At 33.3% G+C, this 17,284-nt stretch overlaps 1 protein-coding gene across 1 annotated transcript; it reads right to left on the reverse strand.

The window, feature by feature from the left end:
* Positions 1-3,247: 3,247 nt before the first annotated feature.
* On the reverse strand, positions 3,248-17,284 carry LOC128182486 (uncharacterized). The gene is made up of 6 exons (XM_052851121.1): positions 17,129-17,284; positions 13,225-13,379; positions 10,155-10,336; positions 5,201-5,309; positions 4,674-4,830; positions 3,248-3,588 (listed from the first exon to the last, which is right to left on the reverse strand). The coding sequence occupies exons 2-5, from the start codon at positions 13,297-13,299 to the stop codon at positions 4,684-4,686; spliced, it is 513 nt and encodes a 170-aa protein (XP_052707081.1). The 5' UTR covers positions 13,300-13,379; positions 17,129-17,284; the 3' UTR covers positions 3,248-3,588; positions 4,674-4,683.

The following is a 17,284-nucleotide window of genomic DNA, read 5'->3' on the forward strand; positions in this document are numbered from 1 at the left end:
GTATTAAAAACTGACTATAGTTAGAAACTTTGCTTTTGCAAAGTTGTATTATAATATATTTGAATAAATTTAATTGGGGAAAAATAAATTTAAAATTGTATTTCACTACTAAACCGAATGGGCATTTGCGCCATCTTATTACCCCATCTTCTTTGGAGAAAATATCTCTTCTTCTTAAAAACTGAAACAACAAAAGGGACTCAATGTTTAACACATATATATATATATATATATATATATATATATATATATATATATATATATATATATATATATATATATATATATATATATATATATATATATATATATATATATATATATAAAGAAAAATTAAAAATTTACAAATAGTATTGAATTTTGTATTCAATAAAATAAAGACCATTCATCAGGTTTACGGCTATTGTTGCTAGGATGAGCATTGTGGCCTTTGGGCCTCTTTATCGTAGCCTAATCATTAATGTATACGTTACATGTTTGGAGTTAACTATTATTGGCTGTTTCTAAGGGTGCTTTCCATTTAACTGGCATCGCCGGGTTTGCCGGTGTTGCCTTCGTTGCCGAGTGCTGGAACGCGCGTCGTCGTCTAGCGATTGTGGCAACGCAATATACTGTTGCCGATTAGGAAACAATATGGCGTCGAGATAATCATATTCTACAAAACCAGTATTTCTAAAACTGCAATTTGTCTTACTACATTGAAATACATTAAAACTAAAAATAGCCAAAATTTCTGGATTAAATCTATCTAAACCACTATATTAAAATAATAGACTCGAATTTTTGGGCTTTAATACCGAGAAATCGGAAGAGTACTGTCATTTGTTTTATACATTTTAAACATCATTGGTACTTGAAGATTACCAATTTGTTTTTATTTTTTCTCAATCAAGCTTCGCTAATTAATATTCAACGAAAATTCCTTTAAATAACCCGGAAACCATCTGGATATTTTGGATTTTACAATCTTGCGCATGCGCATTGCATTCAGATAAATCACAGGAGGCTCTTTAGTTTATATGTCCACAATATCACATTTGCATGGATAAACTCAGAAACGGTATTATAAATACATGTAAATTTCACCCCTGCGAATGTTATTGTCATTAAAATTTTAAATCATGTAGTTTTATTGGACCCTTTCAGTTTCGCAGTAACAATCGTGCCTCGTGTTTATAGTCTATTTTAGAGAATCTAGGTACTTGTAGTCAAATATAAATTATAGAGGTTTATTGATTTAAAACTTTATCTTCATTAATTGGTGGGTAAAATGTGTCCTAGAAATAAATGTGACAATACAAAAATAGTTTTTTTCTGCTCTTGCGACAATTAACATGCGTAGTAGACATCCCCCCTAAGAATTAATTTTTTCGATCCGCGCCTGACCTAGTAATAACACTAATAGTGAAACATACTGTACTATTTTATGCAGAATGTTCCTTGAAAATGGCTCGATATACTAAGTTTTTATGCAAAACATTCACCCATTATATTTTTAAAACATGGTATTGCACACCACAAGCATCAAACATGGCTATGAATTTATTAAGCAACCCAATGTTTATGTTATCAACCACTCTACACGTGGTTGAACACGAACGATAACTCTGATTCCAGTATCATCGTTTCATTTAAAAACCGCTAGATAATGAAATAAGACATACATCTTAAAAGATGGTGATGTTTTAACATAAATCAAAGTAGGATATGATATGAAAATCGACCAGTACTTACGTATTTTGAGAATATTATCCGAACACTTATACTTCCGCTCAAAATTTCACAGGAACTGAACAAATCTCGGTGAAGTCTCGTGGACTTTCATTCGAGCACCTCTGGATTTATTACATACTTAGCAACGATAAAGTAAACATTCCGAACACATTCGCAGGGGGTGAATTTTCATTGAAAATTTGTCATATATTCTGTTCATCAAAGGAAATACGGGAGATAACTCTAACTCAGTGCATTTAATATGAAAAATCCTGAGAGTTTCGAATGTCAAAATGTAATGGTGTGTAAATTCAAAGCAAGTAAAAACCGTTGGTGAAAAAGTGTTGAATTTTTTATTGATATGAATTAAATTTTTAGATGAGAGATATTAACAGTCTCAAAATGGTTTGTTATGAATAATTTAACTGTTATTTTCAATGCAGATTCATTAATTTTCTCCAAAATCGTTTCGGAGCGATTCTGCAATTTTTTGCTACATTACGGGTATATGGAAGGCATTTTAACTGTGGCGATGGCATGTCCCGAGACACAGTTAGATTATTCTAACTAAGCAGAGTGTAGTGAAATTAATAGCATTATTGTAGGCTTAACGCTTGATTATGTAAATGTAAACAATACGGTGTGTTGATGTATCTATTTCGTAAATGTCCAATATCATAATGCAATGTCAACCCGTGCACGCACGGGTCAAAGTCTAGTTTTAAGGTCAAGATCTAGTAAATGAAAGGTGCCTACAGGTTTATGAAATTCAAGATATGAATTCTTTTAATGATGCTTCATAACAATATCTTTGTTTCATAGGGTGTACCGGGGCTTAAATGTTTGGTAAACACAATGAAAAATCATGTTTTAAACAACCATTTTCTATGAAATATGAAGGATAAAAGTAACAAATCTCAGAGTTTTGTCCATTTTTGACTAATGAAATATATCTAGAATGCCTACAGTCTCTCCAAAAACGGCAATAAACAAGCTCTTGACCTCCTCTTTAAAATGATGTCAAATTGAAAATAAGTACCGGGATTACTTTTCACGTGATTAAATAAAGAATGTCAAAATATTGTTGTTTTTTTTTGCTACATAATTCCTTAAAAGCCGTAAAATACGGGAAAAGATTCATCAAGTCAATTATGACGTCATAATGGCTCTAGCACCAAAAAGACAGTCTGGAATTATTTACTAGATCCTGACCTTAAATACGTACATGTATAATATATTGTCCTGTAGTGTTAACAAAATTGGAAAGAAGTGATGACATAATTTTTTACTCTTGCAGATGTGCGGAACTTTATGATCATTATATTTATACTTTTTTTTTTAGTTTTTACATGAATGCTTTTAAAAATTTAATGCCCACACGGGCTCTGATTTTTCCGCAATACCCGCTACATCAATGTCCCGTTTGAGCCAAAAAGGAAAGCATTCTCTTGTTTAAATTAGATCAACCTCAGACAAAACTCAAGAAAGTAACATTATGTGTCTCGTTTTGTAACAAATGGAAAAAAAACCCACATTGCCAGAAAGAACGACTTTTATTGATGATTGCCATTTTATTTCACAAAAAGATATTAATGCATAACAGATTTAATATCACTGTCTTCGTAAGCTGTAGGTTTTTACCCACTTAAAAAGATGCATTGCGTCAAAAGATAATAACGCATCACAAAAATAGATGTTCCTATAACAAACACATTTTACTACGCGATGAAGTAAAGCAAATTATTAAGCTATGTATGGTGAAAAATGAAACTCTGTGGCTAACAAAGTTTTGAATGACAAAATATTAGAAGAATGATCACACTCTTTTCGCCTCCTACTCCTGAAGATCACGTCAAAGCCATCTTTCTTCGCATTCTATTGAAAATTGAGAAAAAAAAGATGGATACATGTATTTGATAACCGTTCCTAGAAAATTATTCATTAAAATCAGTTTGGTATTCTATTGTTATTTTTATACGTGTAATGTAGTTATTTTCCAATATGGATGGGTCGTGTCGCACAGTAATAAGTTACGCGTAGCGCGGTGTATGGTTCCACTCAATGTAATGTCTTAGTCGGGGAGAAAAGTACTCCCCCAAAAACCCTCATTATTTCAAATAAAGGATGTAATTAAAACAAATAGCATTCTAATACCAAGTAAAAGCCACGAGTCGCATTAGAGTGCTTGATTGGTTTTCTTAATGATCAGTTGAACCGCTCTTGAGAAAGTTTTGATTATACAGCGCTGGTGATAAATGAAGACAGCGGACACAAATCAGAACTAAACACAACGTGTTACCCCAACGAAGGGCCAGATAAACAGTCGTTAGAAACGTGCAACTAATGCTTATTACCGTCTTTAGCGGTAATACCGGCCCCCAAACGCAACATGAAATATTACCCTTTCAAATCTACCCTAGGCTTATTCTTCGTATGCATGAGGGAAAATATCACACATAGCAATTATTTGACTCTATATCCAGGATTTATTACCCATTCTTTTTAGGAGTGAACGAATAAAAGGAATTTTTATACGCAGTTTTCCTGTGGAGTTTTTCTTATTTCTTTTTGTATAATACGCACTTCTACTCTCAAATTCCACTGTCTTAGAATAAATCGACGCACTGAAAATATTGACACTGATCGCGCACTAACGACGTGCGGTAAGGGGATACTGGCTAATCAATTTCAACTATGTAATATATAGAACTTAGATCCCCCCTCTTTTTTTTTTTATCAAATTAAACTTCTCGAGTCTCTTTTAGCTGGCTTAGAAAGTCCGTGCGTATCGTAATCCAGAAATTCGGAGCAATATCAGTTTTCTTTCAATAAACTTCTCACAATTAGCTAAAAAATCCAATTATTATCTCAAATAAGGAGACAGAATGACATAATCGCGGTTTTCCGATCACAGAATCGTATTTCCCGTGTTGTCATTACTCGTGATAAGAACACATTACCGTCCACTCCTCATTTCTTGTATTCCTCTACATCCTCTTCGTTACACTTGTAATTATGGATCCTGTCAAAGCCCTCAAACTGGAGGTTACGGTACACCGTGGCCTTGACCCGGGGTCGTGAACTCGGAACCAAGTTCAAAGGGCAAATACATCTAATCTAAAATGAAAGTAGATTCATCTAATGATGGAACGTTGATCGTCGAAAAATATTCAATATGACAATATTAAAAATTACTCGAGTTGATTTGATAGTCAATGCTTACTATCTCATCTTCAAAAAGTCTTATGATATCTTTTGTTATTTTTTGTCAATCGTATAGCAATCTGATTAGCCATGAATGCCAACCCCCCCCCCCCCCCCCCCAAAAAAAAAAAAAAAAACAACAAAAAAAACAACAACAAAAAAACAAAACAAACAAACGCACACAATGACTGTGTTGGTACATCTTGCATCTTTAATCTTTAAGATCATCTTTCAGCCTCACCGGTACTTTATTTTGGTTGACAATTACATAGTACATACTTACGGCGTAGTAGGACTTGTCGTTGAAATCCATGGAGTCCACATACATACGTCTGGCCACCATGCCGGGTCTACAGCGGGGTAAGTCACGGACTGGCTCACAGAGGACCTCCCTGACGAACAACCAAATCAAAGATAAACACTTATGTATTGTAAACATTTTGAAACGTACTGGCTCACATACCCTAATCATATATATAAACACATACGTATTGTAAACATATTGTAACGTACTGGCTCACACAAACAAATAATAGATTTTAAACAACTTTGGACTTCAGATATTGAACTTTTTAAAAATATTTTTTTAAATCTCAAACCCTGAGTAAACGTAATCCTTAATATATATAGATAAATTGGTGTATTGGGATTTTACAGAGCAATGTGTAATGAAAGAACTCTGGAGACATTCCTTTGCCTTGCTGCATAGAATTTGATAGCGAACATTTAATACACTAGATGATACCCCGCGCAATCGCTGGATTTAACACTTTACACATTATTATCATATAATGCTTAATATGTTGAACCATATTTTTGTTCCTTTTTAGTATTATCTTTGTCCCATTTTTCTTTAAAATTGAAATAAAAAAACCAAACTGCATTGCAGATTTAGAGGAACGGACGGGGATAAAAAATCAGAACTTCAGATAAAAAAGACAGTTTTTAAAAAACGATCATTAGGGCGGGGGGGGGGGGGGGGCATCTCTAATAATAATTAAACATTTACGTAGAATACAATAATCTTTTCAACAAATTTATGTCTTAGGTTTACCTAACCAAGGTTTACATCTGTCGTGATATAAAAAAGTATAAAATTAAATTAAAACACGTTAGGTTATGCATTATTATCCATTTGCATACATATTTTTAACCAAACTTGTCAGGTCTAAAGTACCTGGCCGACATGTTAACTCGCCCTATATATAGGACCATGATGTCAATTAGTCAACCCGTTTCTGGGCAACCTGTTCTGGAAAGTTCTTTTCATTAATACTAAAATCGCATTAATTGTTCCATTTTATTTATTAAATTTTGTATTAATAGAAGTCCGATCCAAGGTACCTGCCCGCGATGCATGATGAACCCGTCCTACACTTTTCGTCAATTAGTCCATTCGCGTTCTTGGTTACCCCGTTCTGGAAAGTTCTCAAGCGAATGGGTATCAAAACTAAAATCGCCCACTAAAGAAACGAATTGACTCATTTTATTTATTCAACGTTTGTCAAATCTTAACTTTAATGTATTCTCTAAATAGGCTCACAGTAAATATATTCACTCTTTACGTTATCATTCAATAATATTTCATTGCAATTATATATTTTGATGCAAACTATCCCTGACTTGGATCCGCCAAAGCGTGTCCACCACCTTACTCTCATTTTTGCTATTTCGGGCTTGTTTATCGAAAATGAAAGTAGGTTTTTGATTAATTTCACAATAATAACTTATCAGTTAAAATTCAATTATACCTTACGGACAGCATCACGCATGTGTTGAAATACCAAAGGTGTAAGCAAGTACTCTGGTGCAGGCGTTTTATAGTTTATTTGCAAAATGCCTTAATTTATAAGTATAGATGTACGTTTGTTCAATAACTTAACTATTTTAGTAATATCAATTTCTATGTACTTTCCATTCTAAACTACCATACAGTTGTAAATTGTTATACTTGGTAAGAACCTCGTAAGTTGTAAGAACTTGTGTTTGAACCATTTGTTTATGCAATAAACTATGTTCAAACCAGCGAGTGAAATACTAATGATGTAGGAATTGCATTCTCACTGAATTTTTATATTTCTCTTCGGAATGATTTTGAAGTTGTTTGTATTTCATTTCTTTTTAGAAACGATTGCTGCATATACACCATGCTATTCAAATAATGTAAACCACTCTAAGAAATGCTACAAGTATGACTAATGAAATATATTTTGGGTGGTCCGAACCATCATTGGCAGCAGCACGTTTTGTATTGGACTATAAGAGGGGATTGTGAGTATTACAAACACATCATTAAGTTGAGGAGAATGCTGTTACTCCCTCAGTGAATACGTCGCTCTCTGTTTGTGGTTTTTGGTGTGTTTTGTTGATTCAACATGAATGGAAAGTAATCCCGTAATACTCGGAATGGAATTCCATTATGCATGGTCCAGAGTTCGCTCAATTAATGGAAGGTTCGGGAAGATGATGATATTTTTGGCATTGTTATCTGTGAGGCTTCAGCGTAAAGGTTTGTTGGATCCATTATGACAGAGACGAATCGTATATGAATATCAAACATGCCAGGACCCAATTACAGGGGGCTTACTCTTGGTCACAGTGACTATACGAGGGAAACCTTTACAAACAGGGCAATAGCCCATACGGGAATAGATCACGTCTAAATCCATTAGACCGCCATGAGATCATTTGAAAGGAGACCCCCGGATTCCTCTCTTCATGGATAAATTGCATTGTATCTGTAGTCAGCCTCTATTTATCAGATCTGGTTGGAAGAATGACCAGAGCCGCTGTTTACAATCTCTCCAATATTTTCTAATGATCTCAAGCTTCCCCGTTTCAATGGTTGTACTAATTTACCGATCGTTCGTACCAAATAAAGTTGTATATACTTCATAAAAATGAGGAAAAAAAATCATACACAAAGTATAGATATTTTGAATAAACTCATGCACTCTCCAGTATAGTAAGAGATATACTATTTCAAGAAATATCATAAGCTTTCTTGATCAAAACGCATATGCATCGATCGGAACCGGGGGGGGGGAGGTGTCAAGGGGTGAGCTTAGCCCCTCCCCCACTTTTTTAATACTTTTTTTATGACCACACCCATAATCCTTTTTTTTTCTTGTCAAGATTTCTGATAGGATCTACCCCCCCCCCCCCCCCCCACTTTCAATTTGCTTCCGACGCCACTGTAACCTTTTAAGAATTCAAAATGAGGAATCACAGAGCATGTGTTTTTGTCGCTCTTTTTATGTGATGAAGCAGTGATTGGTCCTCACGTGCTTTCGTAGGACAGGAACCAGGCTACATCGGGATGGTTCTCATTGATTGCTGGTTTTTAGACTTTTTTCTCAATTTCGTCTGCTTATTCGAATGTCTTCAATTACAAATATTTCAGAGGCGCGATTACTATCTTACTTTATAAGTGTCTTCGACCACACTGTGACTTTTACTTTTTATAATAGTACGATTTCAACCCATTGTGAGGCTGTTTAGATCGACAGTTTTTGGTGGCTACCTCTATCATAAATAGCACATGTACAATATTAATAGGTATATCATCGTCTACTGACTCTCAGGTCTACAGTTTGAATGCAGCAGGCGCTTTTGTTTTGATGAATAAAGATGAATTTTTAAACGCTAATTTTCTCCAAATTTGAATTTTTTTTCTGTCATGTTCAAGTCATTCTAGAATTACATAACACTAAGAAATGAAAAGTCTTGGCTTGTGTGCGACATTTTTCCCATTGGTGTGGAGAACGCTTAAACTGAAGGTTCGCGTCGGTTGACAATGGTTTTCTCGGGGTGTAAATTACCAGATGCTAACAAGGCCTGGTTATGGATAAGTATGTTTCCTATCATTCTCATGCAAGTATTGTTCTTGTTAATTGTTTATATTCTAAAATATTCATTTCAATTAAACAATCTTTGGTCAATAACGGCTAGCGTTTGTTGTCCTTTGATGTTATGTACTGTAATAGCTTTCCAAAACAGTGATAAAGTTTGAAGCCATTGTACCAAAAGACTCAACTAATGGATAAAAATTGTTTCTGAGAAATTATTTTTATTATCTCTCCATCTTTTTTCTGTTTGCACTCAGTGTATAGATAAAACAGAGGCTCAGTCTGCAAGTAAATACAATGCAAAGAAATCAGAAGTCATCTAAAGAACACAGCATCCATAGAAGGCCAATTCCGCATAGAGGGGATCAGGAACCAACCAGGCGGATAATCTTATAGATAGCACTTTGATTGTTTGATTGAAAATAAATGGGAAAAATTATTATTTTCTTTGCACCAATGAGTCCGGTTTCGTACATAATGTCTGTCGTATGGCGAAACAACGTAATGGTCTGATCGATTCTAACCCCTCCCCCTCTTGTTTTTGTCATCAAGGCTGTTCTCTTTGAAGCTTATAATCTCGGCTCTCTAGAGTACTCCAGCACTGTGCATTAAAAGAATGTCTTTTATTTCAAAGAGGATGCTTCAAAATAAACTGCTACTTGAAAGCAGTTTATCTCCACCGTTTTGTCATTTATAAAGATAAATGCAATCTGATGTGTTGTACAATGGAGTCGTATTAGTTTTCTTTTGATAAGAAGCACAAGTGATTTTGTGATGCAGCAGAATATGCTTTTTTATTGACAATTCTCAAGATGGCTTTATACACCTATTATAGTAAACAGGATCGGCCAAAACTGGAGTATTATTGAACGGTGGAGGATTACGTACAATAGCTCATGTTCTCATTGAATAAATCATTAGAGGAGTCGTTAGGCGAGTCCTTTCTACAGTGTAGACAGTGTTTGCATAATACATTAGTTGGAACACATTTTTAATGAAGAGAAAACCTGTTTTTTTAAAGCAAATTATGTAAATAGCACATACGTTTTCTTCTGATGTTAACCATGCATGCCACTTATATTAGACCCACAGTAAATCCCGGGGGGTTAAAATTGTTAAGTGTATAACAATAAAAAAGATATAAAACGGTGAATCAAGCGTCGGTTCTGATGAAGAAATACACCATTAAAGCTCCTATTCATGTCACACGAACAATGCCAAATACATTATACATGCATATAAATTCATAACACTCGTCAATGTTTTATCATTAATGAAGAAAAATGTTCACCGATTGTTTTTCATAAATTGTGATAAGTGCAATTTCTGATACAATATGTAGATATCAAATAAAGCCATCAATTAAACGATGCCATTGAATATACTGACTGTTGGGTTCGGCTCTGGTAGATCATATTCTCTCTGTTAAAAGGGCAAACCCGCGAGTTGTTGCAGAAACAATTGGTGATGTGTCGCCTCTCTGGTTCAACGCTCCCATCATCCATCATTCGGTCAAATTCGAACACGTTCCCGCACACTGCTAGAGGGGGGCATATCGGCGAGTTGGACCTCTGGAATAGTTTATAGTAAAGGTATCGGTCAACAGAATGTAAAAATGAAATTTTATCTAAAAGATTATTGCCATTAAAATTGCATAAGTTTTTACTTTTAATATCACAATTTGTTAAATGTTATATTGATATTGATTCCAGAACAAAACTTAATAATTAATAACGAAAACAAGGTTAGTGTCTGCAATATTAAATTTTCAAAAACACAAGTGCTGGATATCATTTTCACAAATCAAGATATTTGAAGTAAAAACAATACGCTTCTCAAATTAGTTTGTTTAAATTAAAAACAATAAAGTTCTAATTCAAATGTGTCCTAAATTACGTCACAATAGGGGACTCACGAAAAACAACAATACTATACATGTAGTCTGTCCCAAGTAATTGCTTCCATCAGCGTTTGATGTGATTTTTAAAATTAAAATTAACATACCTGTCAATGAAGTAGAATTCAAACCGATAAAAGGGGAAAAAATCCAAGATTTCTTTATCGATGCACATCTGTTACATTTGTTTATCCATTCGGAAGTATTCGGGACACCTTGCACAATTTTTTACGTTATCATCCGGGGTACTTTCATGTCTTTGGCAATGTAAAATCCGTAATCTTTCTATTTTTGGTTGTGCATTGAAACCTGAAGGGGTGGAGTGAGCGTTTCAAAACATTTAATATGGACTTTTTTCACTCTAGTGAATAGATGTAGTTTGGGCGAATAGGTATTTATGATTATCGAGATATTGAGCAGAAGGTGGTGGAAGCAGAAACTTCGGACAGAGATGTATTCACCGACCAAGAAGAATAATAAATATTCACCAGCTTATTCTTCGTTTCAATTTCTCAAAAACAATTAGCTTAGAGGAGTCGTCTTACATCTATCATCTACAACCGCGTAGACAATATCAATTGGCTAGAATGAGGAGTATATTTTTTTAATTTAATTTTAAAAAAGTTTTGAGAAATACATTCATAATCATGATATCATTTTGATGGTGTTGTCAAATAAATACTCCACCAAAGAAATTTTCAAAATATTAATTATGGTCCAACTAATTAAACCTTGAATTTTGTATTGAAGCCTATGGGCAACGTATGAATAAGATATTGTAAAAAGTAACTTAAAATTTGTAAAACTCTCTTGGTTAATACATGCATAAACTTTCTCTTGATTAAAATATGAATTAAAATGAATCATTTACCGCATATATTTTGACGAAATTAAAATTTTCTTTTTTCAACAAGGGGAGATTATTCTTTTAAAAATGTTAAGGACCAGTTTCTCATATGTTGTCAGTCATGTGAATTTGGTTCATTTCACTTTCATCGTTATCAAGTAATACATATTTAACTGGTTTAAAACGAGTCAAAATTGTTCAATATCCCTTCATTATACATTTAAAATCTTAAAATACTCTGTCTAAAATACAGAACACTTTTCTGGTTGTTTCCACATATATTAATTCACCTCATATTAATCTGATGTATAGAGACATTAAGTTTTTTTTATATAAACCGCTATTTTTTTCCTGCAACATGTTACTCAGGCTGCTATCTCTGCTACAATCTGCACTTTCATTCCTTCAATGTATTTTGTTCTTACCTATCACAAAGTATCGGATCAAGAATATTTTTTTACGAAATGATTACAAAATGACAATTATTTTATCACAATATCAAAAGATGTCAGACCATAAAAGAAAATGTTGAATTTTTAAGGAGCTGTGTGTTCAACAAATTACCCATCAGGTTTATCTTAAAGTGTCAGATAATTATGGATTATAGGCTATAAAATATAGTTTGGTAAAGAAAAAAGTCCATCATTTTAGCTTTGTTTGAATTTTGTCCTTTATCTTTATACAGGGCTTTTCTTCTTAAGGAAATAAATTATTATGTCTCAAAATGGATACAATTACCCCGCCCTCTTGAAATGTGAACCTTGAACTGGAGAATTATTTCAGATGTACATCTATTTACAGTGTGAAGATAGGAGACAAGTAATATAATACAACCCGAAATTAACCGTACATGTATATCACTTATAGTTTAGATACCAGGAAATAAAAATAGCGTCTGGATATTCCCTTTTGAAGAGAGGGCATACAATAATTAATAAATGATTTTTCACAACATGAAAGAGCAATCGTATCTTTCAAATCATTTTACGTTTTACAAGTTCGATGCTTTTTGATTAAAACTATTGGAAAAATTCACGACAGCCTTTTTTCAATATTTTTTTATTTTTTGTCAAAATTGACACGTGGCGTCAGTAACGATGGGACGTGTATTGAACACCATTGTTTGTTAATCTACTTTACAATAAACATCGCTGTAGGTGGTCGTTTCATGAGTTTCAGATGAAAACATTATTAAAAAGAAACCCCCACTAATAAAGCTATTTAGCCTTTGGCGGTCGCTTTCTGATGAGAGGTTTTAAGAATAATGAAAACAATTGCTAGTGAAATGAAACCTTATATGAACATCGACAGAAGCAGTCATTAGTTGTTTCGTGATGCTGTGTTTTTTTTTTTTTATAAGATCTGTAATGTTGTAAAAATTTACACGCCAGATCGGATTAAACGGGACAAGTAAAAAATACAACATGTACAACACCACAAACAATGGACTACAAGATATAACATTAGAGCTCAATTATACTCAATTCTAAAATAAAATATTTGTGTTTTACATGTACTATTACACATGCCAGATACATTATTTACACTGATTTGTGAAGTTTAATTTCGATAAAGAGAAATTTTTTGATTTTTAAATTTCAAAATGCTAATTACATGTATGTTAAAAAAATAATCAGTTTAAAAATGATCTCTGATAATCGACTAACAGTGATAAAATTTCACGTTCATTAACTTTTTTTTTATAAACTTCTTACCGTTATAAACACGTCTTTGCCGTCAGCAATGGTCAGAACCATAATCAAAGTTGTTGTCAAAACCAGAGAATACATCCTTAAGACGTTGTGGATGGAGATGACAGGTCAAATAGAAAAGCAGAGCACACACCGAGATATATACTTCACTGAAATGACTGAAATGACAGATAGCACGTGATTTCTATTACCAATACCACCACCCTACCGGCGTCGCTGCTGAGAATAGCTATATATGTATTGCTTGACTTTTACAGATCGATGACTAGAATGCCAAACTCTCAGAAAGCTGCTTGAGAGGGAGGAGGCACGGGGCCTACAGTTTGGTCCCCATAATGACGAAGCCTTATAATCATTAACGCCTCACGGCTTTGATGGTCCGTCAATTTTAGGAAACTCGAGATCGCCAAGTAATGGACATCGACATTAAGCGTGTTTATTATTATTTTTTTTAGATTTTAGTTAACGAACTTTAGTTCATTTAGTTGTAAGATACAGTGCGCTATAAATATCACAGTAAATTATTCAATGAAAGCTCAATTAAAAATATTTAGAACACATCTCTCTATGTATTGATGAATAGCCAGCTCCGAAACAATGATCAAAGAATGGTATAAAAGTTTTAAATCTGTAACCAGCAATATTGTATTATAAAGCAATGAAAATTTTAAAAAATACTAATAAACAAATATAATATCATAAAACCTTTCATAGTCGTATTCGTTGGAATATCGGTAACAGAACAGGAGTTCATATAATGTTAATTGATTTTACCCAACTCCAAACATCCTAAAGATGCACAAACCCGTAACGCGTATTCTCTACATGTATTGTACATGTCCAGTATATGATACATCAAACAAAGTGATCAAACAGACCCTTGCTTTTTGTACAAAATATTTTCGTAAAATTATTTTAATATAGTAAGCGCTGAATACCTTTTAAAATGATCAAATACCAAATGTATCAATCCCAATGGAAATAGGCCTGTTATAAATCTCACTTTTTAAAAATATTATAAATAGGAAATTGGTAAAGTTGATCGACAGGTGTCGCCTCACTAGATACATTCATTTGATCATTAATTACGTAATGTAATGTCCCGAGATTTTAATGCATGTCTAAATCGAAACTATCCACACAGAAGCATATAATTAAACGATCATAAGTCGTTAAAATGTCGTTATATTCTCATTGACATTAATGTAATGGTCCCGGGCCTTTGATAATCCACGTGGCCAAGTTTGTCTTTGACTCGGGGATCTATGGAGATTTTTCAGTCTATCATACTTTGGAATATAAAGAACTAGTCGGCAGTATACATGTATCAATAGATAATTTCCAATCTACCTATTTACAAATAATTAAAAACTGAAGTAATTTCATTTAGCAAGACTTTAAAAAAAATTGATTCATGTAAAATATCTACTGTACTTTAATCAAAATTGACTAATTCATGTATTAACTAAAATGAAACATTTGGCACAATGAAAACCACATGCATTTTGTTTGGTTATAAAATTAATGTTATTTCAAATCACACGTTTCTAAAGAACTCTTTCATGTCCTTAGGTAGAATAAAGCTATAAAATGGTAATTGATCATGATTTTATAATCTAACCAGCCCCGCCCCCTACATATAAATCTACAGTAAGTTTAGAGTTCAACGAGAAATCGGCTAGATAACAAATTATATTTTTTAATGTTTTTAATTTTACATTTACATGATGAAATTAAAGTAAAAAATGGCATACAAACTTAAGGTTAAATCGTTGCCAACACCACATACATAATAAAAAAATTCTTATAATTATGTGGTTCTAGGCTTTTCTCCGGTTGCCAACCTATAAATCTATTATCTTATTATACTCTGAAGATGACTTCACCAGCACTGATTATGTATAGCTAGTTATATCAAATGTAATTTTGTTCATTAAAGGAACAGCTGTGTTCGTGTAAGATAACACCAGATACGGATAATTGAAAGAAAATGATTCCGGATAGGTCCTTCGTTTAATAAAGCACACTGTTATTCTATTATTAAAAATCTGTAATTAGATATCAATACTACGAAATTTCTCATAGGACAAACAACATGGGCATAAACCAGTGAAATTAAAAGCCAAATGATCCAATAACATGAACTCCCGACGTTTTGGGTTCTTCTGATTTAATAGAGTGAAATGTAATTTTACAGAAAGAACACCACTGCCAGATAAAACATTGCTAACCGCCGTTAATTTTCATCGACAAGGGGCGTTCGAATGGATTTCCAGCCGAACAATTTCTCAACCCCAGCGTTGCTCTAAAGTTACCTAGATGGCGCCCACGATAGCAAGATGAAACTTTCTGCAATGTATTTGATGCCTACTCTAAATTTCATTAACATATGTATAAATCTTTTCTCGAGAACCAATTCGATAATTAGAAATGAACGTATGCAATCAGTATCCCCTTAGCGTTAATTGACAATTTGCATATAGACAGATGTGGTCGTTTGGTCCGCTGGTGTTACGACCACATAGGTCATAAATTGGTCATCATTTGTTGATGGAATGGAAGCATTTAATGTTGGGTTCTTATACTGTGTTTGGTCAATTATGATTAGTCTAACAAAGTATTTTTTAATTTAGATAATGCTAAACAATTTATTCCAAATGTAAGCAATAATAAATCACCCCCCTCCAAAAAAAAAAAAAAACCAAAAAAAAACCCCCAAATCAAATCATATCTAAATTCAAAATTTAATCAGATCTTAATAGATCTGATTAAACTAATGTTTAGAACAAGATTTAAATAATTTTGTTGCTGATTAAACAGAGAAAATATTTAACATGTTGCGTAGAAGTAAAAAATAATCAAAGCCGTGAAAGTTGAAACCACGCGGAAGTCTGATACGCGAATAATGTGATCAGAAAGGGAACATCTTACAAATGCAATAGGACTTTGACCGATAAACAATAACGTATAATGCTTATCATCATCAACCTGTATGTTATCTTATAGGGGCATAGTACATATTACATACATTGTAGGTATATAATTTTTACGGATTCTATTCGAAAAAAAGAAACATGTCTTAGAAATAAGCTCTTAACGTTTATCAAAACCTCGCAGATATTTAAAGAAATATATATTTACCCTCACCAATCAATTCAGTGTGAAGTGTTATGTGCAGCAAGGTGCATGTAAGAAGCTTGTTCAGAGTACAAGAACTCAAGTGCATGTTTTAAGAACCATGAGTAGATGAATCATCATCTGTATTATTTTTTAAGCTACTAAGGAATCATATATTAATAGTGCTGTCAGTGGTACGTAAATAGTGCAAGGATTTCATCGATTCGTGTTTTCTACTCATGGTTTGAGAAATGACAACTGAATGACAATTCACTTTGCAAGTGTGAAAAACTCGAACGCACCTCTCTTCTTCCATAGTGGTATAGCATGCAGTGTGGTCAACATTAGAAGTACTAAATTATTTATAGCTATAAATTAGTAATTTTTAACTATGTATTTCATTTAAAAATTCCATGTAAAATAAATGAAAATTGCTTTTTCCAAATGTTTGGGTAATTATATCAACCATGCGGATGGACGTATTAGTATCAGATACACAGTGTTAATGTTTGTTCATTATTACAGAAACGTAATCGAAAATGTCAAATCTGACACGCTGCCAATAAAGTGAAGCCATGATACTCAATGTAATAACACGTATCCTATTTAGATATCAACCATTGCATATTCTGTCAGCTGTTTATGACGGTCAAGCTTAACATTCAAATAAAATTTTGCATTTGTTGAGTGTTTATTCTTTCCTTATTCTTTTTTTAAAGAATCGTGAACCTTACATACTACGATATATGATAAAAATGCAATATTGCATAACTGTTACAAGATTACGTACCGTTTATAGTAGCAGCAATTTCTGTTGTGTAGTGTAGCGCTTAGAGTCGCCAAATCTCTTGAATGAACGCCTGTGGATGTCGTGTGTCGTGGGAGCGGAAATTGAGAAGAGTTCGGGCCGCGCTACATCAAGTCCTTCCGCCGCACTACTTTGATT

Source organism: Crassostrea angulata, chromosome 4 (genome assembly GCF_025612915.1).
Source record: "Crassostrea angulata isolate pt1a10 chromosome 4, ASM2561291v2, whole genome shotgun sequence".
NCBI lineage: Eukaryota > Metazoa > Mollusca > Bivalvia > Ostreida > Ostreidae > Magallana > Magallana angulata.

Coding starts and splice junctions, on each gene's coding strand:
- LOC128182486 (XM_052851121.1), bottom strand. CDS start 13,299: ATGTATTCTCTGGTTTTGACAACAACTTTGATTATGGTTCTGACCATT. Junction 10,337..13,224: donor GCAAAGACGTGTTTATAACG/GTAAGAAGTTTA, acceptor AAACTATTCCAG/AGGTCCAACTCGCCGATATG. Junction 5,310..10,154: donor TACCAGAGCCGAACCCAACA/GTCAGTATATTC, acceptor GTTGTTCGTCAG/GGAGGTCCTCTGTGAGCCAG.